Source organism: Aptenodytes patagonicus, chromosome 21 (assembly GCF_965638725.1).
Source record: "Aptenodytes patagonicus chromosome 21, bAptPat1.pri.cur, whole genome shotgun sequence".
NCBI classification, from domain to species: Eukaryota; Metazoa; Chordata; class Aves; order Sphenisciformes; family Spheniscidae; genus Aptenodytes; species Aptenodytes patagonicus.
Genome location: NC_134969.1, coordinates 2,813,114 through 2,838,575, shown reverse-complemented (window position 1 = coordinate 2,838,575; position 25,462 = coordinate 2,813,114). Strand labels below are relative to the sequence as shown.

The following is a 25,462-nucleotide window of genomic DNA, read 5'->3' as shown; positions in this document are numbered from 1 at the left end:
GTTTTGATGCCTGCGAGCAGGGAGAGACAATACGTCGCATTGTTCCTTTTCAGCAACATCTGACGGGCCCAGGCAGAGAGAGGCCAGTGTGTGCGGAGGATGGCCGTGGGGGAAGGGACCGGGATGGACGGACGGGCAGCAGGAAAGACGCAGGGACACCCAGGCCGGGCCTGGCTTCTGCCTGCCTGGATGAAGGGCTGGAGGAATGGGGAGCGCCCGGAGCGGTGCCGGGGGGGGGATGTGGGAGAATGAGGGGGGGGGGGGCGTTATCTTCTGGTACCCAAACAGCCTGGAAAAACAGCCCTGAGAGATGCAAACCTCCAGCCCCGCTCACCTTAACGGACTATTAGCTTTAAAGCCTCATTAGGAACCTGTAAGTGTCAATACCATTAACCTTTTCATTGCTGCTCCCTCCACCAGAAGATCCCGGCTGATTTACTGGGGCCGTGCAGCCGGGGGTACACTGTCGCCCCCGGTAAATCCCGGGGCGCCAGGAAAACCCTCTCCCCGAAATCCCACGCAGGTGGGATGGGGCAGGGGCTCAGTCCCCACCGGGGTGGGCTGCGAGGGGGGAGCCGGGAGCGGAGCTCGGTGGGGGAATCACGGCAGTGCTGGGATTGTCTGCAACTTTCCATCAGAAATCCCCTCCTTCCCTTATCCCCTGCTGTCCCCGGCCTGGATTGCTTCACTGCCAGGAACAGAATTCCCCTGTGCCTCAGAGCAAAACCGAAAGTGTCCCCAGGGCCACCGCAGCCGTGGGCAGGGCTGGGTGGGAGCCCAAGGGCCAGCAGAGCCCAGAGACCCTGGTGATGGGCTCTGGGGGGCTGCTCCGTGCCTCAGCCTGGTGCTAAGGTTATTGGGGAGCACTTTGCCTTCCAGGCATCCCAGCTGTGCCGGTTCGGCTCTCTGCCTCCCGGGAGCTGGTGGGATGTGCCGGGGAGGGGTGGGGAGCACGTGGGGGTTTTGCACGTGCCGGAGGCAGGCGCCGCTCTCCGACTCCCCCCTCCCCGGGCTTGCCCAGTGCTGGCAAACCTCTTGCAAAGTTTTCAGGGTCGGGGGAGCGTGGTGGGCCCTCGCCGTGATGTACCCCATCCCACTGCAAAGGGGGTCTGCAGCCCCTCTATGGCAGGGGACTGGCACCCCCCGTCCACACCCCGCTCTCCCGCGGTGGCTCTCGCTCTTGGCAAAGGTCCCGGGAGGGGACAGCAGCCGGTGCCGGGCTTGGTGGGGGACCTATCGGGTGGGGGGCTGGTGGTGTGGCCCCAGCTGGCGGCAGCAGCGCGGAGCAGCGGTGCCCTCCCCGCCCCCACGGCTCGGCAGGCTGCACCGGCAGATGCATTTCGCCCAGACTTGCATGGCCGTAGCCATGGCAACGGCTGCGCAGCGGTGGGATGCCGGGGGGCTGCGGGCGCAGGGCTGCGCAGCGGCACAGCGCTGCATCGCTGCCGTTGCATCCCACGGCTCGGCTTCACCCCGGGTCTGGGTTCACCCCATTCCCAGCGGCGATGCTGGGGCACGTCCCAGTGCGCGGTGCACCGGCACGTGCACGCTGCTTTGCACATGTGTGGAAGCACGGACAGGGGCACCGGCGCGGCTGCACCAATGCACACGCTCTCCCTGGGGTGACGGTGCCAAGGGGGGGGCAGCGCCGCGGGGAGAGGCCGGGCAGGGTGGGGACGGAGCCGCTCACCCCTTTATTGGGGCTGGGCTGCCATAAAGCCGGGGCTGTTTGCATTGGTGCGGCTGCGCTGGCGTTGCCATCCTGGCTCCGCTTTGTTGCCACGTTAACTTTTAACTGCGGCGGCTTTTCCTCTCCGCCGCCACCGCCGCACCCTGCCAGCCTCGTCGGGGCCCCGCGGCTCTGGGTGCTGGAGCCCCAGCACCCGGCAGCCCTACTGGGGGGCTGCAGCCCCCCCCCAGCGTGGTGCATGCCCGCTCCCTGCCTGCTCTCTGCCCGCTGGCAGCAGGACGGGGACTGGTCTGGCTGCATCCTGCTCCTGCCAGCTTCTCAGGTGCCTCCGGGGGTGAAGGGTGGCTGGAGCTGGCGGGAGCAGAAGGGCCATCGCAGCCCCGGGCCGCTGCAGCACCTCGGCCGGGCTCGGCCGCTGCCTGCCCGCCCGCACCGCTGCCTGCCCCAGCCCCCTCACCGCCACGGTGCGGGCAGCCGCCAGCCCGGATGGGTTTGGCAGCAAAGCAGCTCAGCTGGAGAAAAGCCTCTGGCGCTGGAGTGACCCACTAACCTTGTTCTTCTTAAAAATGCATAAAATGCAGGCAGCTGCCTATGGGGACTCGCACACGCACGCTCACGCTCACGCACTGGTGGGGGCACGTTTTCGGCACTGCACCCACGCGCCCGGGTTGAGCAGCGGCGGCGGGCGAGCCCCGGGGAGCCCAGGGGTGCATGCTGCACTCGCTGCCCAGATTTTGGGGTAGCTGGAGGGGGGGCTTCGCTCTCCTTTGCTGGTGCTGTTTGATGCCCTGCACGTCCCCAGCCCCGGCGAGGGGCTCCATGCCCACGGGATGGGCAGGTCTCCCGGGAGGCGCTCAGGCATGGTGCAGCCCTTCTGCTCAGCTCTGCCAGTGCCGCTGGGCTGCGGTAACGCTGTGGTGGTGCAAAGTCCACCCGGCATGTCCCCCCGCTGCGCCCAGGAGCCAGCTGTCGCGGTCAGGGCCGGGGCTGGCTTCAGGTTCCCGTTGGGTGTCCAAGGGCATCCCAAAGGGCCGTCCCTGCTCTGGCCGGTGCCACAACCGGGTCCCACTGGAGACATAAGGGGGGTAGCAGGGTCCCGCTGCCGGGGAAGGCGAGGCGGGCGCAGGCTCGCCCCGTCCCCTGGCTGCCATCACAGCCCTGACCTCATTTCTCTCCGGCTTCTCCATGCCTATAATACAGCCCGGCCAGATGGCTGCGAGCCAGGGGAGCCGGGGACGGCGGGGGGACGGTGGCTCAGCCCTGCCATGGGGGCACAGACGCTGCTCCCTGCTCTCGGTGGCAGCCCACAGCCCCGGCGAGGCTGCAGCCCTGGTGGGTGCTGCGCGGCCCCGGCCCCGGCGTGGCCCTCGCCGCTGCGGGGGTTCTTGTGCCCACGGGGGGATGCGTCCCCGCCGCCCTAGTAGGGGTTAATGGATTTCTCTCGCATGCTGCTGATTTAATTTTGGTCTTGTTTGCATAGCTGGTTTGGTGGCTGCAACACCTCGGCCGGCGCAGTAAAGACACGGCTGCTCTGGGCTTGAGCTGGGTGACCACGAGCAGCCCTGGGGCAGTGTCCAGCCCTGGCGTCCCATCGCGGGCACCTCGGGGGGGGGACACAGGCACATCCAGCCCATGCCAGACACCAAGGCCTTCGGCGGGAGCAGCAGAGGATTTGCACGATGAGGGTTTTGCCTTTTTTTTTGTGGTTGCAATCCTGTTTTAAGAAGAAGAAACAAAACCCAGAAGCCAACAGCAGCCCAAGCCTGCAATGCCCCGTTAGCCTCGATCGAATAAACTGCGGTGCATCGTGAGACGGAGCAGCTTCATCCCCTGCTCAGCTCCCCACCCCTGAGAGGGGCTCGTTCCCTGGCTGGATCCGGCCATGCTGCATTTCCCATCCTCTTCCCTCCTTGCAGGAGAGCCCGGCTCTGCTCCCATCGCTGGGAGCTTCCCGGCCTTGCTGCCTCGTGCTGCTGCCTACATGGCTCCTTTGTCCCCAGAACCACTGCGTTTTGACCCAGGAGGAGGGGAGAAATCACAGCGGGCGGCGGGGGTAAGGGGTGAGTTTTTCTGAGCCCTTTTGGAGATCCCTGTGGCTTCCTTTGGGGTCTCAGCCCTTGCTTGTACGGCAGCGAAGTGGAGGAAGAGCGTGAATCACCCGCAGGAAACTTCTCATCGCTCATCCTGTCGCAGCCCGTGGCCGAGCCCACGCTGCCCGCCGCGGCTCGCCGGGGCCGTGCCCACCCTGTCCTGCCCCGGGGACGTGGCTGCCCCGTCCCTCGTCACCCACCTCGCCTGCCCGGGGCCGCCCGAACGGCAGCTCCCCGAGCCACGGCGTTGGCGTGAGCTTGGCTTTCTGGCCCCGTGTGCATGGGTGCGTGGGTGCATGAGAGTGCGTGTGCATGGGTGCATGGGTGCACGTGTTCATGGGTGCACGTGGTCATGGGTGCACGGGTGGCTGTGCACATGCACCCACACGTGCACACAGATGCGCGCACACATACCTATGTGCACGCACCCGTGCATGCACCCAGGTGTGCACACACCTTTGCAGACACGCATGCAGCCAGGCGCGTGCACACACGTGCACACACCAGGTGGCATAGGAATCAGTCTCTCGACTCCTCCGACTAATTAACATAAATTGACACTGACTAATTAACCGTCCCGGCTCATTAGAACCCGGATACCGCATCGCTGGCAACAGCAGGCAGCCGAGCCCTCGCTGTCGAAGCACCGTGGCCACACTCTGCCCCACGCCAGGCACCGGCCACTCCTAATCCCCCCCCCCCACACCCGGAGTGTCCCCATCCCTGTCCCCATCCCACGGCCCTCGCCGAGGCTGCTAGCGGCGATAACGAGATTGGTTCCTAATCCACTTATTCCTGGCTGGCGCAGAGGGCTGGCAACGGCCTGCTTCCAGCGCCCTGGCGTGCGGTGAATCCCTCTGGCCCCAGCACCGGAGGGGAAAACACCGGTGCTCTCAGCTGAGCAGCCGTGGGGCAGGGAGCGATGCTGGGGTGGGGGCTGTGTGTGAAACGTATGTAAGGACCATGGAGGGATGGTGGCATCATCCCTGCTCCATCCCTGCGGGGTGGGTTGAATCTGGAAGGGGAGGTGACACTGCCAGCGCCACCTGCCCTGCAGCAGGGTGGCCCCGGGGATCAGCAGCGATGAGCAAACCTTGCATCAGCCAGGAAGGGAGATAAGGAGCCCTTCCCAGTTCTCACCCTGCGGGGTGCCCGGGGTGGGGGGGAGGACGGTGGGCTGCTTTAGGGAGCAGGGTGCAGGGGGAGGTCACCCCAGCACGATGACACCCGCTCCGCAGCTCTGCAGGAGGAAGGAAAAGGAAATTTCTTGCTTCCTTCTTTGCTAAGGGCTCCGGTGTGGCTGTCCGGGAAGCGGGGGCCCCCGTGCAGGTCCTGTCCTGCTGCCGCACCCCATGCTCTCCGCCGGCCCCCCCCGGGCCTGCCGGTGCACGCCGCTCCCCGCCGGCTCACTCGGGGCTGAGTCACGGTTCCACACGCCGGACCGGTTTGGGGAAGACCCTTGGGCTCGGCGTGGGAACAGCCTGACCTCAGCAGCGGGGCAGCACGGAGCCGGGGCCAGCCCCGCAGAGCTGCCTGCGGGACCCTTGTCTCCCAAAAACAAGGAGGGGGAGGCTTTGCACTGCGGGGGGGGGGTATCGATGCTCCTGGAATGCTCTTGCGGGTTCCCGCCGGCCACAGGCAAGCCCTGCATGCAATCCCCGCTGCCCGTGCACAGTGGGTTAAAAACTAGGTCAGTGGTAGATCCCCAAAAGTGATTGCAATTGGGGAATTGCCGCTCCCCGGGTGCGAGCCCGGGGGAGACTTGCTCCGTTCGATACCTTTATCACTGAGCTGGAAGAAAACGGCTGGTGAAACGCAGACCCCCTGAAATCACCCGACCGAGCTGGGTCGCTCCCGCAGCGGCGTCGGGGCCAGGTCCTGCACGGAGGCGGGGGACCGGAGCCCCTGAGGAGGGCACAGGGTCCCGGGGCAGCTGTTGGGGACACTACGGCGGGGCCAGGTCCCGCCATCCGGGGGTCGGGAAAGAGCCACAGGGAGGACGGATGGTGCTGGCACGGCGGGGAAAGCTGGAAACACTCAGCGCATGGAAACAGGGATGTGCGTGGGGTGGACGCGGGGCCGGGGAAGAGGCAGAGCGGCTGCGGCAGCCCCAGTGCCGGCAGGCAGGAAACAGGGCGGCAGCGCGGGGCCGGGGCAGGAAGGCAGCCGGTGGCCCCGGGGTCGGCGGAAGAGCGGCGGAAAGGCTCGGGGCCGCGGCGGTGGCGGCGGGAGGAAGCCCGGCCCCGGTGAGGGGCTGCCCTGCTGCACGTGTGTCCCACGGGGGCACCGAGGCCATGCCTGGGCGCTGCGAGAAGGGGCATCAGCCGTGCCCGCAGTGGGACCGAAACTCCTTTGGTGCCGGGAAAGGGCCCTTCCCGGGCGAGCCCTCGGCTGCAAATGCCTCTCTGCCGCCTTTGGGGCTGCAGGTCATGGCATGCCCCGCCGCAGCCGCGTGCTGGGACTCACAGCCTCGCACCGCAGCGTGGGAGATCCTGCAACCGGTTCTGCTCCGCTGCCGGCCGGGGACACTCCACCCAGCTCACCTGTGCTGGGGGCAGGACGGCCAGGACCCCTCTGCGGTGGTCAGCGAGGTGGTGCTGCTGCCCACAGGGCTCCTGGCTGGGGTCTGACCAAGGAGCCGGGTCCCCCGGGGGCATAGGGGTGGGTTTGGGGGTACTTATGACCCCTTGGACCTCTGAAAGGGCTCAGGGGTGCTCAGCCTGCACGGTGCCCAGGATGGGGCCACTGCAGAGCCTGACACCCACCCGGGGGGTGGGCGACCTGCCTGGCTCTCCCCGCTCCCCTCCTCATCCCCACGCTCTTGGGAAATGTCCCCGCGCCCTCCAAAGTCTCCGTTCACCACCTTTCAGTCCTCAAGGGTTTCCAGCCCAGCTCGCTGGGGTTATTTAGCTCAGACCCAGAGCGATGCTGCAGGGAGGTGACGTGCTCTTGGCCGTGCCCAAGTCGGGGGGGGGGTGGGGGGTGGGGGTGGGGTGTCTCAGCCCAGCGGCGCCCAGCGCGGTGCAAAGCAGGCTGGAGCGATGGGAGCTGCCGTTCTTCCGGCTGTCGGTTCGACAGCAGAGCAGAGGATGGAGCTGTTAAATATTTATAGCCGCTGTTGGAGCCGGTTGGGTAAAATGGCAGCGGAAGCAGAAGGGGGGGGGGACGACGGGACGGCTCTGCTCCCCTGCGGTCCATCTGGCCCCCGCGCCGCTCGGCGCATTGTAGGGCTGCAAGTCGCCATCTGCTCCCCGCAGGGACTGCTGCCTGCCCCCGCCCAAGGACGAAGCAGTGGTACGGCGGGGCTGTGGGTGCCGCAGGCATTGTCTCTGCTCCGTTGCACAAGTGCAATGAGTTTAGCGGTCTCGGGTGATGAGCAGAGGACTGGGAGAGGCTGGGCAGCTTGGGGTGCGGCCCCACCACCCCACGCTTGCTCACCCCGGCTCCCGGGTCCCCACCGCGGATTTGTTCAGATGAGAAAATGAGGCCGCGCGTGTGTGTGTGTGTGTGTGTGTGTGTGATTGCTAATGAGGATGTGCATACGCTAATTCAGGGCTGCCAATTACGGCAGGTCTCGCCGGCTCGGGACGGGGCCTCATGGGCCGTGTCCTGCCCCGGTTTCGGCCAGGTGAGCCCCGGGCAAGGTCAGGCAGCGGCGGGGGGCAGTGGTGGCCAGCTCAGATCGGCTCGGCACCTCCTGATTCGGGTGCCCAGGCCCCAGGGAGACCCCACGGCTCTGGGTCTGGGGCAGGGACTGGGGCCTGGGGTGCTGCTCAGGGGTTCCCGGCCCCCAGCCCCCGGCCCGGGGGAGCAGGGATGCTGGCGGGATGGGCACTGGGAGGATGCTCCCACCAACCCCCCTGCGATATTTTCCCCCATTGATCTCACACAAAACCTGCTGTGGTGTGAGATGGCAGCGGGCAAACAAACCCTTAATTAGCCACTTTAGGGATTTGGCTTTATTAATTGCATAAACGATTATTAAGGAAGAATTAAAGCTACCGGCCTCCAGATAAAGGACGATACAGCCCAGCTGGGATTACCCGCACGCACTGCGTGCCCGGGCTGGGGACCTTTGGCTTCGTGGGGTGCTCCTGTCCCACCCCCTCCCCCTTGCCCCGGTCCCCACACCAGCAGCTGCTGGATGCTGGATTCGGCACTGCACCAACCAGGGACAGGCTGGTGTTTTCGGGGGGACGAGGAGGAGCTGGGGGGGGTGTCCATCAGGCCCCCAGTGGGGTATCGCCGCTGCAGGCTCACCCAGCAACCTGGGAGCCCCTGTGACCGGACCATCGGTGTTGCGAGGGGCACCGACACTGTCTCTGTGTCGGCGCTGGAAGGCAGCAGCGGCTTTGCCTGATGCATCGGGGGAGAAAACAGGCGTTTGCAGGCTCGGGTGTGAAATCTGTGCCGGCTGTTTCTGCCCTGCTGCCACGCTGGGGGCAGAAGCTCAGCGAGGTGCGTGGGGGCCACGTTTGTGGGTCGGGGGCTGCCGGCAGCCCCGTGCTGAGCAGCCACAGCCTGCAGCGCTCCTCAGCATCCGTCCTACATCTGCGCCGAGCTGGGGTGGGACCAGCTGGGAACTGGCTGGACGGAGGTCCTGGGGATGGGGGTGTGGGTGGCAGACGTGGCCTCCCAGGAATGTCGGGATGGGCCCTTCGGGGAAAACAGCCACTTCCCATCAGCTGTGTCCGCTGGGAAGTGGTGGGGGGAATTCCCGGCAGGCAGCGGAAGGCTGAAGCTTGTCCCCAGCACACGTGCCCCGTTTTGGGTCTGCACAGGGGAGGGCTCAGCCATGCCCCCAGCAGTGCTGAGCCCCGTCGAGGGCATTTCTGCCTGGCTTTTTGCTCCGTGACCCACCAACACGGTCGTTATCCTGGGGTCCCGTGCTTGAGGGCACCCCGGGATGGGTCCCCAGCACGCATGGGCTCCCTGTACCCGCTGCCCTCCTGGCTTGGGAACCCCACCGTGATGCCAGCCGGCTTCTCCCCGGCATCTGCCTGGTCCCGCTTGGCGCAGGCAGGACGGCTGCTGAGCGCGTTAGGTGCAGGTATGGGATTAGCCATAATTGCCTGCACTTTGACATCCGTAACCTCCTCCCCGAGAGATACTCGTTACCTGCAGCAAACCTGCGCCTGGCATCTGGCTGCTAATCCCGGGATTAGCGGGTGCGGCGAGGGCGGCAGATGGAGCCCCGCCAGGCCAGGACCCCCGGGGCAGAGCGCTGCCCATGGGCCGGGCACTGTTTGGGCTGGCCGGTACCCCTGGGGTCACCAAGGCAGCTGGGTCCCCAATGAAGCTACCTCCAAGGAGCGCCCGGCTAATCCCAGGGGAATTCCCACCCGGGATCTCCCCCAGGATGTTGTCCCCTCCAGGGCCCTCGGGAAAGCCCCTGTGCATTCACTGTCAGACGATTCAAGGGAAATGAGGTGTTCCCTGCTCCCCACAACAGCCCTTCCCAGCTGCAGGAAGAGCCTTTTCTGGGAATCCAGTAACCTCCATGTCTGGGCCAGGTCCCTGCAAGGAGGAGAGGGCTGGGGGTGCAGCGGGGCGCAGGCACCTGGTGGGGCTGGGAGGCTCTGCCCAGAGGCAGCCAGCACTGAGGGTCACATTGCTGGACCCAAGGGGACCTCCAAGCCCTCCCGGCGTGGCTGGGAGCCCAAAAATTGCAGCCCAGGTGGCTGCAGCTCAGCCAGCCCCAGCTGGGCCACCCCGTGGGGGGACGGGCCCTGTTGCCCCAGGGCTGCCTGCTCTGCCTGGCTTCTTCTTGCCCCCCAAAATATCCGCACCGCACTCAGGCGGAGCAAAGGGGAGGGGACGAAGCCGTGGGGAAGGAGAAAAGGAAATGGCCGCAAGTCTCCATCCTGGGCCCCCCGCAAAGCCGGCTCCCTCATCCCTGCGGGCAGCTGCTCTCCTGCCTGTGTGGCTGCACGGGGTCCCAGCCAGGTGGGGGGAAGAAAGAGGGGGTGGTCCTGCCGGGAGCTGCACCCAGGGCTGTGTGTTGGGGGCGTCTCTGCCCCCCACCTCCCAGCCTGCCCCCCCCCCCCCCCCCGTCCTGCGGGCCAAGCGCCCCATGGCTGCGTGCTAACCTCAGGGTCCCCGCTCAATGGGAGGAAGGAAATCCTCATCCTCGGGAAAGGCTGGACACGGTCGTTTCCTCCTGCTGCAGTGGGGAAGGGGCCGGGGCACCGGCACACCCGCCCACGGCACCCCGACATCACTCCCTCCCCATCCCAGTTAGCAATCCCGTCCAGAGACTGGATCTGGCCCTGGCTGGGCGATACGAGAGCCAGGGGACAGGCTGGGGGGGCCTCTCCATCCCCCCAGGACCTGCCGGGGGTCCTCGGGGGGCTTCTTGCAGCCTTCCCACACTGTGAGCCAGCGAAGCACCTCTGCTCCTCGGCCGTCGGCTTCCCCATGCGTGGGCAGGAGGCTCAGCTCCGTCCCCGTCCCCCCGCGCTGCCGACGTGGGGCTGCCCCAGTGCTGGTCGTGGGGGGGGGGGCTGCGCTTGGACACAATCCTGTGGCACTCAGCTGCACCCCAGCCTGGCAGGGCTCCCTGCCAGCCCTGGCCCTCGTTTTCCCTGCTCCTTCCTCTTCCTCACCGTGCCCTTCGCCCTGCCAACACGCAGCGGCTGGTAACAAACAGGCGAATGGCGGTGGCTTTGCTCCTGGTGGCTTTTGGCCCCGCGGTGTCCCCAGCCGCCGGGTGCTGGCAGGCAGCCTGGCTCCCCATGCCGGGAGATGGCCCCACCACGTCCCCACCGTGTCCCTGCCGAGGGCCGGGGTGACGGTTTGCCGGGGGGTCGGATGCTCGGGGCTGGCAGCGAGGCTCTGCCGGGCACCGAGACCCACGTGCCGTGTCCGGGGTCACCTCGCTGCCGTGTCCGGGCGTGGCATCCCGTCCCCAGCCGGTGCACCGGGACGATGCTGCTGCCGGCCCGGAGCGCTGCAGGGTCCGGTCCCGGTCCCCGGGGCCCGCCCGCCCCGGGTCCGGTGGTTGATCTCCGGTTTCATTCGCAATAACCTCCCCGGGGAGAATGGGGCTCCCGCGGCCCGGAGACCGGCGGCGCTGCCGGGACGCGCCGGGGCAGGACCGGGAGCGGGACCGGGAGCGGGAGCGGGACCGCGCGCGCCCCGGGCGCCCCCTGGCGGCGGCGGGGCCGGAACGGAACAAAGGCCGGATCCGGCACCGGCGGCGGGGAGCCCCACCGCGGGCAGGGGCCCGAGCCTGGACCCGGCCACAGCGGCGGGCACGGCCGGTGCCCCCGGAGGCAGGGACGGCGGCGGCTCTGGGACGGCCCCGCTGTCCCCAGCCCCGAGTCACCCGGGTGCGGAGCTGCGCCCCTTCCTCCTCCTCCTCCTCCTCCTCGCCCGGGTGATGTCACCCCGCTCATGCTCCCGGGCCCCAGCCCTGGGCAGACCTGACGGGCAGGTTGGGGAGGAGAGGCGGCAAGGCGGGGAACACCCAACCCACTCACGGAAAGGCAAAGGCGGGAGCAGCCGGAGGACCCCGAGCTCCCCCCGGGAGCTCCCCCATCCGCGGCGGGTCCCCTCGCACCGCTGCGGACCTCAAACCATCACCGGCGCGGGGCTGCAAGCGAGGGGTTGCAGCGGTTCTGGCGCAGCAATTTAAAAACCACTGCAGTGTAACAACGCAGCCTTCCCCCACGGCCCCAGAGCATCGGGGGGTGCTGCAGGAGGTCCTTCGGGGTCCCTGGAAAGGACAGGATCGGGGCTCGCCCCCTTCTAAAGGAACCCAGACTGGAAGCTGTGAGCTCTAACATACCTGTAATTCCCATCTTCCCACTCGGTGCCAGCCGGAGCTCCGACTCCAGCAGAAGCAGCAGTATTTGCACCTCTCAAAACTAAGCACCGTTGTTAATAAATCACTCCTCTCAAATACGAACAGGAGGAGGCCTTCTCGGGGGATTTCACCAGACAACAAACACGCAAACAACTGTTGGGAGTAAAAAAATATGTTTTTTCCTTTTAATTACATCAGTTATCAAAGAAAAAAAGCAGTGGTAACAAAAATACAAAGCTCTGAGGGTTTCTTGTTTTGTTTGTTTTGTAATAAGCTGAGCATCAGTGCAATTGTTTTAATTTAACTTCTGCTCCGAGTCTCTGCTGGCAGAGTATGAGTAGGCTTTGCCCAGCACCAGACGGTCACGCAGCAGCTTGAAGAAGGCGTAGTAATTGCTGAAGAGGATCAGAGCCAACGAGATAGTCTGGTGCCACTTCTCTGAAGAAATCAGCGAGTAAAGCTGGTAGAAGATGACGGCTCCTTCCAGCAGAATCAGGATGTTGAGGATTCGCAGTGGTTTGCTGAAAAAGAACTGCAGGAGAGACCGCAATAAGGCACCGAGCGAGGTCAGACCCTTCGGGACGCGTTTTTGACAGGACGTGTGAGGCAGAGGCCGGTGAGGATTCCTCTGGGATTCCCCTCTGGAGACACAACATTTACCCGTGAACAGCTCTGAACAGAGCCCCGGTTGGCACAGGCCAGCCACCCTTCTGGCAGCACCGACGGGAGACGCGGGACTAACGTGAAACCCTGTACCGAACCCGGCTCGTTCCACCGCCCTGGCACACCCCGCGGGCAGCTCTCCTGCTCGGAGAGCCAGCTCAGGCAGTCTGAGGTGTACAGGACAAGGGGACCGGGATCCGGCCGAGGCGCTACACCTCCGTCCCCAGAAAGGAGATGTGATCTTACGTGAAAGCGGAAGTGCGAGACGTCCGAGGGCACCGCCACGTTGTAATGACCCACAGCTTTGTACACATTCTTGCTGTGTTTCACTAACACTCCCTGTGGCCACATGCACTCCTCTGTCCACCTGCAGGAAACAAGCAGAGCGCTCTTATTTCTACCTGCGCAGCTGAAGGGGGGTCTGCTGCCTTCCCACCACCAGCTAGGATACCGTACGAGCTGCTTCCGCAGCGTTGGCCACAGTAGTAAGCTGCCGTCATTCGTGAGGGCAGAGTTTGGTGCGCCGAGGCATGTAACCATGGCAGTGACAAACGGCAGTTACCTGGGGGCCAGGAGCAGCAGGCACCTTGCCAAAAATCAGATCTGCTTGCTGCGCCTGGAAGCGGACAGTACAGATAGTGTCTGTACGCTGTCGGATGTGTCAGCTGACAACTGCTTTCATTTTTCTTTCTCTTGATTTGTTAAGCAACAAGAGGAGGAGGAGAGGCGGCTGGAAAGCTGAGCTCCCCATCCAGCCTCTGTTCACGCCAGCAGGCATGCCAGCTAAGAGAAAACTCCAGCCCTAGCCCCAGGAGAGAGAGTTCCTTACTGATGCTGTAGCACATTGGAGCAGAGGGCTGGATCGACCTTCTGCCAGCAGCCCAGGTGCGCTGCGGCTTTATGGAGCAGGTCACAGTAGCGCGCAGGTAGGAGGTACTGCATCAGGATCACAGACGTGCTGATGGAAACCAGAAGGAAGAGCTCACACGACCAGCGTTTGTCATAGTACTGAGTGTTCTGTGGGGGGACAAGAAGAATGTGTGACAACGTGTTTGGACAGCCTCACCTAACAAAGCCATCAAAACACAAGGCACTCAGGCAGGTAAAACAAGGGCTTTTCACGTAGCTATTAATCCCGCTTGAAAAAGAAGCGCCCACATAGGATGGCTGCTGTACAACTCCCGAACACACCACAGCGAAACATTTATGCTATCATCACCCATCACCAAAAAAATAGGGAGATAGCTCCTGATGCTCCCCTAGCTCAGCTGACAATGGGTGGGAGCACCAGCCCCTCAGGGGAAGGGGACTTGGGCTCATCCCCGAGGTCTGACAGATTTACTACAAGGCATTTGTCTCATTGTACAACGTATTAGTAACTTAAATAAAACAGCTAAGAATCCTAATAAGGTCCATCCTCCTTCATACTGCCTCCCTTATTAAAGTCAATCCCCTCGTCCTGGAGCTCTGTCCTCACAGGTCAGCGTGCGAAGGAACAGTCGGCCTGGAGTCCTTCTAGCTGCACGGGGAGGCAGGGGGGAGACACCGCTCCCTAACAGATGGATGCACACTCTCACGAACAGTCAGAATACACTTCGCCAGGACAATACTGTCCTCTCTTACCCGGAGTTTAAGCAAAGCTAAACCTAGATGGTTTTGCTTCTTACTTTTCACAGGGCCTCTGTAAATGGGTTTGATACAGCCGCCTGTGCACACAGACCAGCCCTCTGACCAACCTCTCCCACGTTCCAGTGAAGCAAGAAGTGAGATCCAGACCCCCTCCATAACCCAGCGTCCACCTCCCCACGATCCTCCCCAGCCAGTCCCATGCCTGGAGAAGCGGAGTCTGCAAGAGCAGAGCCGGCCCTCGCTCACCTTCACAAACCAGACGGGCACAAAGGCCACGTAGTAGGCACTGAGCATGGAGCTCACCAGCACCTCTTTCATCCGCCAGTTAAAGTCCATTTTCAGGTATTCCACCTCATTGCGGATGAGATCTGGGGAGAGGCAGCAGGCGTGAGTGGGCATGGCCTCCATGCCGTACATCTGTCGAGTGTGCTGCTTCCAGGTTTCCTTTAGGACGGTCAGGTAGTCTCTGCCCCTGGAGTTCACCTCGCCGGTCTCTCTGGGACCGATGTTGGCTACCTGGGAGAAGAGGCCCGTCTTCCGAAAGTCACAGTTCAGCTGAAGGAAGGGAATGTACATGCCAAACCTGGAGCAGCAAAGTGCAGAAAGGTGGTTACTTCCTTACGAGCTCCCCGTGCAATGCCTTTGCCGGCAGCCGATCAGCGTTACGATCACATCCCCCTCCCAAATGACACCTGGGACCTATACAAACTCCAGAAAAGAGCTTCACCAATCTGATCCCAAACGCAAGCACCAAGTCTCAGATCTTTATGAGGTGCTTCCTCCTGCATCTACCGGAGGGAAGGGAGCTATTTCCACCACTTGACTGGAAATAGAACTGGCTTCCTTTCGTTAGCTAACAGGAAGCGGGGAAGCTGTTTGACTCACTCCACCTGGCACAGGCACCTAAGGACTAAGGTAAACCGAAGACACGGGTTCTTTGAATACCATGAGAAAAGCATACAACCCTTTTCAGAGGACACGAGCAACCTAATAATTAATGCTTATATTAGAGCTGAAATATGGGTAAATGTTAAAGATATGCCCTGCCACCAAGAAGAAATGTGACACAGCAAGAGGGAAAAGGGTAGTTTAAGTTGTTACCAGGTAATCGAGTGCTTATTTACTTTCAGGCTTCACTTCAACTGAGCAACACCCACTGCACTGGAGCAACATTAGAAATCACACACAAGTGACAGAAGAGATACTTACGGGTAACACAGGAACAGGAGATTAAGGAAAGAGTAGGTTCTGAAAAGGTGAATTATTGATCGACACAAACTCCAGCCTGTGCCAGTGAGAACAGCAAACCGAGTGATCACCAGGAAGATAGAGCGTGGCAGGGAGACTTTGCCACTCTGTGAAGCCTGCGGGGAGAGAAGAAAGAGCTGGGCAGAGGGGAGACTCATTCACTCTTCCTACAGGAAGCAAACAGTAAATGAGCAGCACTCAATCTGTAAAATCAACTTCATATGCATGAAGGAAGAGCTAGTGAAAGGCTCTGTTTGACTGCCAGCAGGAAGGGGAGGCCTTCTGTAGGCTGGAATCTGGACTCGCCAAAACCCAGGGCCTCATTCCTCAAGCTGGCATGAGGAGAGCTCTCAGAGTTTCTTGTTAAGGTCTGGTAGTTATCGGTGTGACCAGCCCACTCTCCCGGACCTGCTCACCAGAGACGGCTTCTGCAGTCAGCAGAAACTGACCCACACTGGTTCCTCCTTGCAGAAAGCTAGAGTAATTAAAAGAACAGAAAAAGAGCCAAATACTGTTCTTCACAAGGAAGAAAGCAGTCTCACAACGGTCTAGTTGAGACAGTAATTCAGAAAGAATCACAGAAGGACAGAGAGTGTCATGGGCAATGCTTTGAGATGCTCATTTCTGTTCTCTGTTCTTCCCATTAGAAACCATGCCTAGGTTTCTGACTTGGACATAGCACAAAGTTCTTTAGGAAAGGACAGAAGAGTCTGGAACTCTGAAAGGGACACACAGCTTTACATTTCGCCTGAGAAGAAAGAACAGTTCTGAGATCTGCATGGGGACTTTACCTCCTTCACAATAGCACCAATCAGCCGGCGTGCCAGGACGATCGTCGTCACTGTCAGCACGTTGAAGTCAATAAGATGAAAGTTCTGCGGTGACAAAAACAAAATGATTCCACTTTCCATCAGGCAGCAGAAACCCACATTCAACAGAGAAGTTCCCAAGTTATTCTCTTCTCCTCGGACTCTCTCTTCCAAGATCAGAAAGAGAATGCCAAGCAGACAGCCAGTGCCCAAAATTTGCCAAGTAAGAGTCACGTGAGCAACCCTCCAGGGCTGTAGAGTCACATGTAGCTTGCATCAAGCATATACAGAAAACTTTAAGTCTCACGACCCAAGAGCCAGCCTGTGAATATCACCGGACAGCAGCTGTCCTTTGGTGCTTACCAATGACGTGTGTGAAGGCGGATGGGAGGGTGGGTACCACCACACAGTTTTGTAGATGTTGATGTAGTGGACAAACAGAGCAACGAGATGACAGAAGAAGAGCTGAAGTTCAAACAGCACGCTCCTCTCCACAGGCAGCTCTGGGATCTTACAGTGCCGGAGGGGGACGACTGTCTGAGCTGCCAAAGGTGGGCTGGAAAGGCCTGTACCTGAACCGCTCCTACCAAGGTAAACCAAAAGCCAGCAGTCACTTCCCTGAGATAAACACAGCGCTGTCCTCCAGCCCACATAGACTGCAGAAGTCGGTGGGTCTAATATTGACTGAGAAACCTAAGCCGACTATCACGGTCAATGGCTGCCACAAACCAGAAGCGTCAGCACCCCGAGGATGTCTAGGACGCCCGTTACAGGCAGATGTGAGCGGGAATTTGCCCAGTGAAAGCAATATTTGGAACCAGGCCAATCTACAGCACCAGGTCATTTGGTATTAAATCCCTTGCGTTGAGTCAGATTCAAAAGCCGTGGCTGTGTTTTGCTATTCAAGGGGCAACCAGTGGCCCTCTTAATTAATTGGAAGCTTTTAGGCCTTCAGTTGCTATTTACATCTCTAAGAGTGCTTGAACGTGGAAAGACAGAGCAGTTAAACACAAGCCCTTTGTCATTCTTCAACTTCTATTCAACTATGGAGGAAAAACAAGTTTAGTCAGAGGTGCATATTCCTGTGTGAGCACGCACACAATCCCAGACAGCAACCCTTTTAATCAAAGGGAAGGGAATTAATATATACTAGATATCTCTCTTCTGATTTGCAATCTCTAAATAACAACAGTCAAAGGAATCTGGGTGTGGGTTTCAAAGGAGCTACAGAGCACAAACTCCTATTGAAAATCCCAAAACGAAACCCCAGAAGTCTCGGAGTGTGACTGCAGAAAGACTTCTAGCCCAGGGGTGGACACAGGTGGACCAGTCCATGCTTTTTAAAACAGAAGGCTGGCAGCCTAAAATAAGGCCATGCGTGAGGGGAAAACTTTAGAAACCCAAGCTCTTGAAATCCCCGGATTCCCAAGCTGACAAGACTGATTCAGCTCCTCAGGATCGATAAATCCGCCAATAAACTCTGTTCCTGTACACAGAACAAGAGTTCCTGCTCTGGTCCTCCAGAAAAGGGCTTTAAATATAAACACAAAGCCTTTTCTGCTTTGAACAGACACACAAGGCCTAAGGGTGCTCTTGCAAGAGCAGCAACAAGGCTCTCATAAGCATAAAGCACTTTGGGACTCCTCAGCCTGGACCGCCATGCAGGTGATGGGTATCAGAGGGTACGGCTACGGAGACCAATCACTTGGAGGTAAGCTGGGGCATGGATTTGTACTGCATTACCTACTTTGCGCTAAGGACCTTTGTGCATGCTCTCACAGCAAAGTATGTACAAGGTGGATTGCTCCACCTTCTGTGGCCTTGCAATAACTTGTTTGAATAACTGTAGCCCTATAAATTTCTTGGCCTAGGGCCGTAAGCAGGGAGTATGTTAAGACAGATCTAACGTTTTCGTTGCAGACAGTTCATAAGGCACCTCCTGCTTACGTATTGCTGTCGGTGCTCCGCTTCTCCTTCCTCCTCTCTACCTCAGTCGCAGAAATGCAACCAACCAGCTAGGCTAGAACCTGAAAAAAAAAATGCAGCCTACACATCACCTGACCTAGCTAAACTCTACCCCAGAAATGCCTCACCTGACATAAACTTCAGGGCACAGGAGATGCAACAACCAGAACTCAGAGTCAGGCTCTGGATAAAAATTTGTCTCTATTCTTACTTTCCATTCAACGGTCACGAAAGGCTTTAGAACACTCCTGGAAGTCTGTCACGGTCTGATAAAGTGCTTAACAGTCTCGGGGAAATTAGAACCCCCCTATCCCAATTACAACACGTAGCACGGACACTGCCACATGTAGGAAAAGGATTTCAGCTAGACACCGGGAGTTAACAAATCCCTGAGCCACAGGAAAACCAGCAGTGTGTGAGACGGGGAGATACAGGTGGTCTCACACCTGCCTCAGAGAGGAGCAGCTGGCCTGGCTAGATGTGAAGATGCGGAGAGCCGGACGTACCTGGTGCGTGAGCGCACACCCGTGACAGAGGAACTCGTGGAATGGCTGGAGCCGCCAGCGGCCCCGGGTTCACAGAGGGGATTTCGGCAGTAGGATGTCCGGTTAGGGCCCCGCCTTCCCCCTGCCATAACAACAGAGGGTGCGGAGGGTTGTTCTTCCAGGTGGCTTCTCTGCTGTTCACTGCGTGATTATGTCTTCAGTCCTTAAAACTGAAAGGAGAAGATTTATTATTAAGGCTCATCTGCTTACCACACCCTGGTGACCAGCAGTAACCGATCACTCACACTGCTAGCTTGCAGCACAAACCAGGATAACGCAACTTTGCTCAACCCTTTTCTGCATCTCCTGTATTTGCCACAGGCTATAGATGTGGCCCCAGATAGCTCCTGACGCTCCTAGGACATGCAGCAGCTTGTTAAGGTGCTGTGAATTCATTGAGAGTCTAAAGCCTAATGTATGCAGGCTTCCACGGGAGCAGGAAGCTTTTCATGCCTCTCTCCCAACCCAAGGCAGTTTACAAGGAATTTAATCTGCATCGCTGTGGTGTTATCCCTGTTTTACAGGCAGAGCAATACACTTACGGAGATGCTAAACAATTCGCCCAAAGGATTCAGTAAATTGGGGATATTACCTAGGTCCCCTTTTGCCCAATTTTGTGCTGGAATCAAATATTCACAGCTCTTTTAAAGGGACACTGCAAAAGCACACAAACTGGCTTTTCCCTTTTTCGCTCCTTTAGGACGGGAAAAAAATAACTAGTGTTTTTAGGGCATTTGTTGTTGTATGTTTGCATGGCACAGAGCTCAGCGGGACGTTAGCCCAAAGTTAGCTTTTCTAGTGCTTGCTTGCCACAGTGTAAACAACGACAATAATACCAAGATTTTAAAAACCTTCTCTGGATCCTGTTTAACCTTAGGAGAATCTATACAACTTAGAGGAAGGGCAGGGTGGTAATACACCATTTACTAGAAGTGAAATCTGAGCTGTGAAGAAACTCGGATCAGGTCACATCAATTGCTTAACATTTCTTTTTCTGACTGCTAATTTCCAGTTTGCATGACTTAGCAATTAGCATCCGGAATAAAGAAAATTTGCTGAAGGTTTAGAAACTGCTCTCAAACAAGTTTTAAAGCTTAACACTGAGCTCCAGAGTCCTCCAGCAAACTGCTGTACTAGTTCCCGACAATGAGGGACAGGGTGCAGCAGGGTGTGCCTGGGGCCAGACCCAAGAAAACCAAAGATACCCCGAGACGGGTGCCATCACACAGGCCAGCGGGGCGCAGAGGTGGCTGCAGCACTGGGGGAACTGAAGGGGTACAGAGCAAAGGGCAGAAACCCCAGATTGTGCCACGGCACACAGAGTCCTGGTGACGCGGAGTAACTGCTGGTGAACAGGAGGGGCTGTGCACAGGAACCCCCCAGGATACAACATGGGGAGCCGGGGGGGGCACCAGATGGACAGGAACTTGGGGGGAGGCGAAGACAGTGGGTTTGAGGCCCAGGACACCACGACAAGAGAGTCTGAGAGGAAAAAGTGGTAGGATGAAAGTGTTGGGCCTGGGAAGAGAGCTGGGGAGCCTGGGGGGGCACACTTGGGAGCTATAGGAGTGCAGTTCAGGGGCCGTAGGAGCTCTGGGAGCTCAGATGGGGGCTCTGAAGGAGCAGTGGGGGCTGCGAGGGCACAGGCCAGGGGCTGTGGGGTCTACAGAGATGCAGGCAGGAGCCACAAACACTCCAGGGGTGCAGGCAGAGGCTACAGGGGAGAAATGGGAGATCTGGGGGCACAAGTGGGGACTACAGAAGAGCAGTAGGGGCTATGAGGGCTCTGGGGGCACAGGCTGGGGCTGTAAGAGGGTAAGGGGGGCTATAAAGGCCCTTGGGGTGCAGGCCAGGGCTGTAGTGGAGCAGCAGGAGCTACAGGAGCGCCTCGGGGGCCGCAGGCTCGCAGGACGGGCCACAGGAGAGCACAGGGGGCTCTGGAGACTCCACCGGCGTACAAGAAAGCTGCAGGGGAGCATCAGGGGCTGCAGGGGAGCTACGGGAGCACGCACCGAGGCTGCGGGGCGGAACGGGGGCTCTAGAGCAGCTCCGGGGCGCCCCGGGGGCTCCGGGCCAGGCCGCGGCCCGGGAGCCGCCCCCCTCACAGCGGCGGCGGCGGGGCGGGGCCAGCTGCGGGCTCTCCAGCGCCCCGCCCGCCGCTCGGCCCTCTCCCCCAGCTCCCGTGCTCGGCCCCCCCCCACCCCCACCCCCCGCGCCCGTCCGCCCTTCCCCCCCCCCCCCCCCCCTCCCCCCGGTAGCCGGGTCCGGTGCTCGGGCCGGTCCCGCCGCTCGGCCCCCCTCACCCATCTCCGGCCGCCGCTCAGCCTGCGCCGGGCACAATATGGCGGGCGGGGCCGGCGGCGCGATGGCGGCCGCCAGCGGACAATCCTCCCGCGAGGCGAGCGGGCACGGGCGCGCGCGCCGCCAGGCCCCGCCCCCGGCCCCGCCCCCCCCCCCCCCGGCCCAGGCCCAGAAGCACTTCGGGCATTTTGAGGCACCGCCGGACACCCACCCCCCCCCCCCCCCCAAGCACCCGCCCTGGGGCAGACCCCCCCCCCCCCCCTTCACCTTCCCACAAACGGCAACTCCACAGCAGGAAGAGAAACAAGAGAAAAACCTCACGCCTTTGAGAGCCAAAAAAAAAAAAAAAAAAAAAAATTCAACCTCAGGCCTTTATTATAGGAATGACTAATCATTTTCAACATCTGTTGAACACTTCTCGCTAAATACCAGCCGCGCAAGAGCTCGCCAGTTTCCTATACAAGTTATTTTAACGCCGTGATTCACCTTGATCAGCTTTCACCATCTTTACCAACCACTTGCGGTATTTTTTTCATTGATTACCGTAACTTGTGGGTGTTTGATGCTCCAGCGCAGATGGAGCGTTACACAATCCTGAGAACCACCCTGCAAAGCCGTCTCTAAAATTAATGAACTTTCACAGGGCCAGTATCTTTCATTTCTTACTGGTTTGGAAACCTGCACTGGGCAGGGGCCATCGAAGACCAGGAGCATCCAGACACCCGCGGTTTTAAGCGTCTTCCAGGAACAGCTATGAAGGTAACAGGCAGGACGTACCAATGTCAGGTTAAAAACAGGTCTGCACCTGTAACACCACGTACGAGCCTTTGGTTGTATTTGGTTCTAAAGCCAGCGGTAAAAGTAACAGCTTCGTTGGAAAACACTTTGTATTTCAGCGCTCCGACACAGAGCTGCTGCTCTCCAGGGAGGCTCCGGTGTTCTCCAGCACACCAAGAGCTGGCAGGTTCCTATTTCCCAGCCACAGCAAAGCGAACGGCATCTTAACTGGGTTCCTTTACCAGCTCTGAAATCAGCTCATCGGAGAGTCATCCCACTTTGCGAAAGGAGCAAAACGAGCGTGGAAACAAACATTTCCATTAAAACATATGGCAGCAATGGAAGGCTCAACTGAGCAGTAACAGCAAAGGTTTCTGCTCTGTGCTCACAGGAACTGCGTGAGCTTCCTGAGTCGAAAGAGGAGTTACATCTACATTCGAGATGGGAGTTCCCACGAGCCCTGACCAGCCTGCAAAAATTCCTCCCCCTCAAAGCTTACAAATGGGGCACGTGTCCAACATCTCACCCAAGATGTTATAGGTTTAGCAATTAAAGAAGATTTTCCCTAAGTCCCATCTTCCTCCCCAAAAGCACCATATGTACAGCTGAGAGAAGAGCTGCGTTCCCAGCACCGCCTGTTCTCCTCTGCATCTCCCAGCAGACAGATCGCAGCTGGTCTCTTCTCCTCTGGGGCCATTTGGAGGGTCTATCCCAGGCTGCAGGAATCACCCTCTGCCCAAGTGTTCTTTAGGAGAGCAGCGGCACGGGTTGAGGAAGGGAAGATGCGCGCATTTAAATTGTTTTGCTTGGCTCTGTTCGTGACAGATGCTCTCATACAAATTTAAAAACTCATTCTGTACAAAAAGAATCATCTGCTTTAACAGCCAAACAGGGAATCCAGCTGTGCTCTTAAACCCGGCTTACCAAATATGGAATTTTACAGAGGGCCATATCAAGGTAATGTCTTAGCCTTACTGAAAGCACAGCTTTTTAAGTTAAACATAAAAATACCATAGGTAAGTTATACAATAAAGCTTGTAGCCATTTGCTTTATTTAATAATCCGAACAGCAACTTGAAACCAGGGGTAAGGAATGGGCAGGGTATGACAGTCTCCCTCCAGGAAAAGCTGCTGGGAACATCTCTGCAATACCAGTTGGAGCGTTTTTCCTGAAGCTCAGTTTGACACTCCTGTTGCTGTCCAAGATACTGACTATGAACCACTATGCACGGTGAGACCTCGCCGAGGAAGCGTAAAGTCCAGGTTTATGCCAGCTCCAAGCAAGGCCAGCCTGAGAATTTATACCAAAGGGCTGGACTAGAGGCCGAAGAAGCTGGGGCCACTGAGAGCAAGGGCCAGGGAAGATGGGACTGCTGAGGCACGGAGCGCTCTGCAGCAGGAGGATGCTTCTAGAGCCAAGCTTCTCTTGAAAAGAACAGTGTTGTTGGGAAACACTTCCACAGAGGAGACGTGACTGCTGCTGCACAGTACCAAGCACAATGGGGGCCTTTATCTTGTTTATGGTCTTTACCAAAATCCTACAAATAATAAGATGCGGATTAGTCCTTCGGGGAAATCAGGAGATGAAAGATCACTGGTGCTTGTTAGCTCACAGCCTGCAGAATACTACCGCCAGCGGCTACACGTCAGTAGAAAAGGGAAGGTTATTTAGGTGACTCAGACTTCAGCACTCAAAGGAATCTCTACCCCTCACAAATTTCAGCGAGTCCTCTATCACCCCCGGAACGACTGGCTAATTAGAGCATCTTTGAGAGACACATCCGATGCTGATGGCTATTTTGGGATCTCAAATTAGCTTTTGCAGACTCTAGGCTAAAATTTGAATGTAGTAATGCTATGAGAGGGAGGAAGATGTTTGATGCAGGGCATGTTTTCAAAATACTTTTGGCATATACAGTTGTTTTCAATATTGTTAAGATTTACATTCCTCCGTAACATTAAAATCTTTCACATAAACATGCAACAAATGCAATGCACAAGCAAGCTGTATTACTCCAAAGGCAGTGTCACAAGATCCACTTCTACTGGTAAAAAACTGCATCATAATAGATGATCTCTATCAAATCTTTTCCACTTGATATAAAAGCTGTGCCTATTAAGAAAGAAATGGGAAAGATTGGTACAACACCATATAAATTGATGTTCCAATTACATTGTAAATGAAGATGCATTCGATAAACAGGCCACAAATCCAGACATGTTATGATTTCCCCTAGCAGAAAACCACGGATCCAATTTTCAAGTTAAAAGTCAAAGAACTGAGGGTAATCTCACTCTGTTGCAGCATTTCCACACACTACCGCTTTCTTGTTCCTAATACTCCTAAGATAAGAGAAGCTCGTTTGGTAGCTTTACAATTCCACATAAAATAAAACTTATGTCCTTCTATGTCCTATGCCCAGGGCTTTTCACGGTTGTCTTTTGAAGCCATTAGACTTCTTCAGCGTTCCAAGGGTTTATTTCTTTGTTCTTTTATTTATAGAGCTCAGACTTTCAGCGATCTCGAGATTTGAGAGAAAGGGATTAGCTGTCCCCAAAGGAAACGCTTACGGCTGCTGCCTTTGGGCCTGGGGGGAGATGTGTCCTTGCTGCGTAAGCAGGTCACTCCACTGATGTGTGATAACCTCCCCAACCAAGGTACCGCTCGGTTTGCAAGCGCTTGCGTGCATTTATTAAGGTATTTATTGGAGAACAAGCAAGTCAGTGGGGCCAGAGCAGCCGCCAGAGGGAGCCCGGCCACCGCGGGTGCTGACCGGCACCAGCACCCAAAGGTGCTGGGGGGTCCATCACCCCCCCACCCCCACCCCGAGGGCTCAGGGTGTTCACTCGCTGACACCAGGCGTGCAGCCCTGCGGGGCTCCGAGCTAAACGTGTCCCAGCCAGGCCGGCAGGACCACTGCCCGAGCCGTCTCCAGCAACGACATCAGACAAAAAGCCATCAAAAGAACAGCCAGCAGATCACATTTCAGAGCCCATCGGGGGGTGTGGGAGGGGTAGAACTAGCAAGGTCTAGCTGGGCAGCATCTGGCCTAAAATCTGCAGCCTGTAATTTTAATGCATTATGGACTTATATCGGAATTCCTGTTGAGCCCTTCCTTGGGCTGCTCTGTTTCTAGAGCACAGGGCAACAACTTCAACGCTACCTTGCTGCTGAGAGCGCTCTCGTGAAGGCCAGCATCTCAGTCGGGAACCAGCTCCGAGAGACAGATCTCCTCACCACATTTCCCTCTCTCCTCAAATCCACTTAAACCTCCTTCTCCACGGGATTTCGGTGGGAGAGCTCTATGCAGGTACATACTGAAGCCTCCTCCACACCATGACCTCCGCAGGAGTGGCAGTCATGTAACTGGCCTTTTGCAAGAGTCATTTATTTGTGGGTATATAAAGAACGGCTTCAATTTAGCAGCTCAGATGGTGCCGCCCCCCACCTCCCACACGGAACATGTTAGCAGCTTGCAATGGGTTGCAAAAATAAACAAACTTACCCACTTCGTGTTGCCCCTGCTCGTCTTCACCCAAGTGATTCATAGCGACGTACTCTTGACTCCTGCAAATTGAAGACAATTGTGAGTCTCCTTAATGTAAGCACAAATCAAAAGAAAAAGATTCCTGCATGCAATTACACAGGAAGGAAAACATGCAACTTAAGCTGAGCTTTGAACATTTCACAGTAAATATCAATACTGGGGTCTAAAAAGGGCCATCATTTTACATTTTTAAATAACTGAGCAGAATTTTTTTTTTTTGGCAGTAGCAGGACTATCTATATTCGTTGTCATTTTACATCTTTTGATATTTAAGCTTGCCGATTCCTTTTTGCCCACATTACATTACAGTGCATTTTCAAAGGGCACATTATTAAAGTTATTGCTAATTTATGCAGAAGCATGTGGTTTTTTTTAAATGTTTATTTTAAA

The 25,462-nt window shown here is 58.1% G+C and overlaps 2 protein-coding genes across 4 annotated transcripts in view; both read right to left on the bottom strand.

Moving 5' to 3' along the window:
- Nucleotides 1–11,743: 11,743 nt before the first annotated feature.
- TMEM39B (transmembrane protein 39B) lies at nucleotides 11,744–23,599 on the bottom strand. 2 transcript variants are annotated; one of them, XM_076357510.1, is made up of 9 exons: nucleotides 23,539–23,599; nucleotides 18,408–18,616; nucleotides 16,300–16,519; nucleotides 15,919–16,002; nucleotides 15,089–15,243; nucleotides 14,126–14,462; nucleotides 13,080–13,267; nucleotides 12,497–12,617; nucleotides 11,744–12,119 (listed from the first exon to the last, which is right to left on the bottom strand). In XM_076357510.1, exons 2-9 carry the CDS (start codon nucleotides 18,533–18,535, stop codon nucleotides 11,883–11,885), a joined length of 1,470 nt encoding a protein of 489 aa, XP_076213625.1. In that variant the 5' UTR covers nucleotides 18,536–18,616; nucleotides 23,539–23,599; the 3' UTR covers nucleotides 11,744–11,882. The 2 variants fall into 2 exon arrangements, with proteins under 2 accessions (XP_076213625.1, XP_076213626.1); XM_076357511.1 differs by lacking the exon at nucleotides 23,539–23,599 and adding an exon at nucleotides 20,750–20,816.
- Nucleotides 21,105–25,462, bottom strand: part of KHDRBS1 (KH RNA binding domain containing, signal transduction associated 1) — a 23,093-nt gene continuing 18,735 nt past the window's right edge. Inside the window, exons 10-12 of one of the 2 annotated variants that reach the window (XM_076357512.1) lie at nucleotides 25,031–25,092; nucleotides 23,539–23,637; nucleotides 21,105–23,062 (exon numbers count right to left, since the gene is read on the bottom strand). The gene's annotated coding sequence lies outside the window, so the exon portion shown is untranslated. The remainder of the gene's footprint in view (nucleotides 23,063–23,538; nucleotides 23,638–25,030; nucleotides 25,093–25,462) is intronic. The other variant, XM_076357513.1, reaches the window with a different exon arrangement.

Coding starts and splice junctions, on each gene's coding strand:
- TMEM39B (XM_076357510.1), bottom strand. CDS start 18,535: ATGGCAGGGGGAAGGCGGGGCCCTAACCGGACATCCTACTGCCGAAAT. Junction 16,003..16,299: donor CGCCTTCACACACGTCATTG/GTAAGCACCAAA, acceptor TTGTCACCGCAG/AACTTTCATCTTATTGACTT. Junction 14,463..15,088: donor CTCCTGTTCCTGTGTTACCC/GTAAGTATCTCT, acceptor TTGCTGCTCCAG/GTTTGGCATGTACATTCCCT.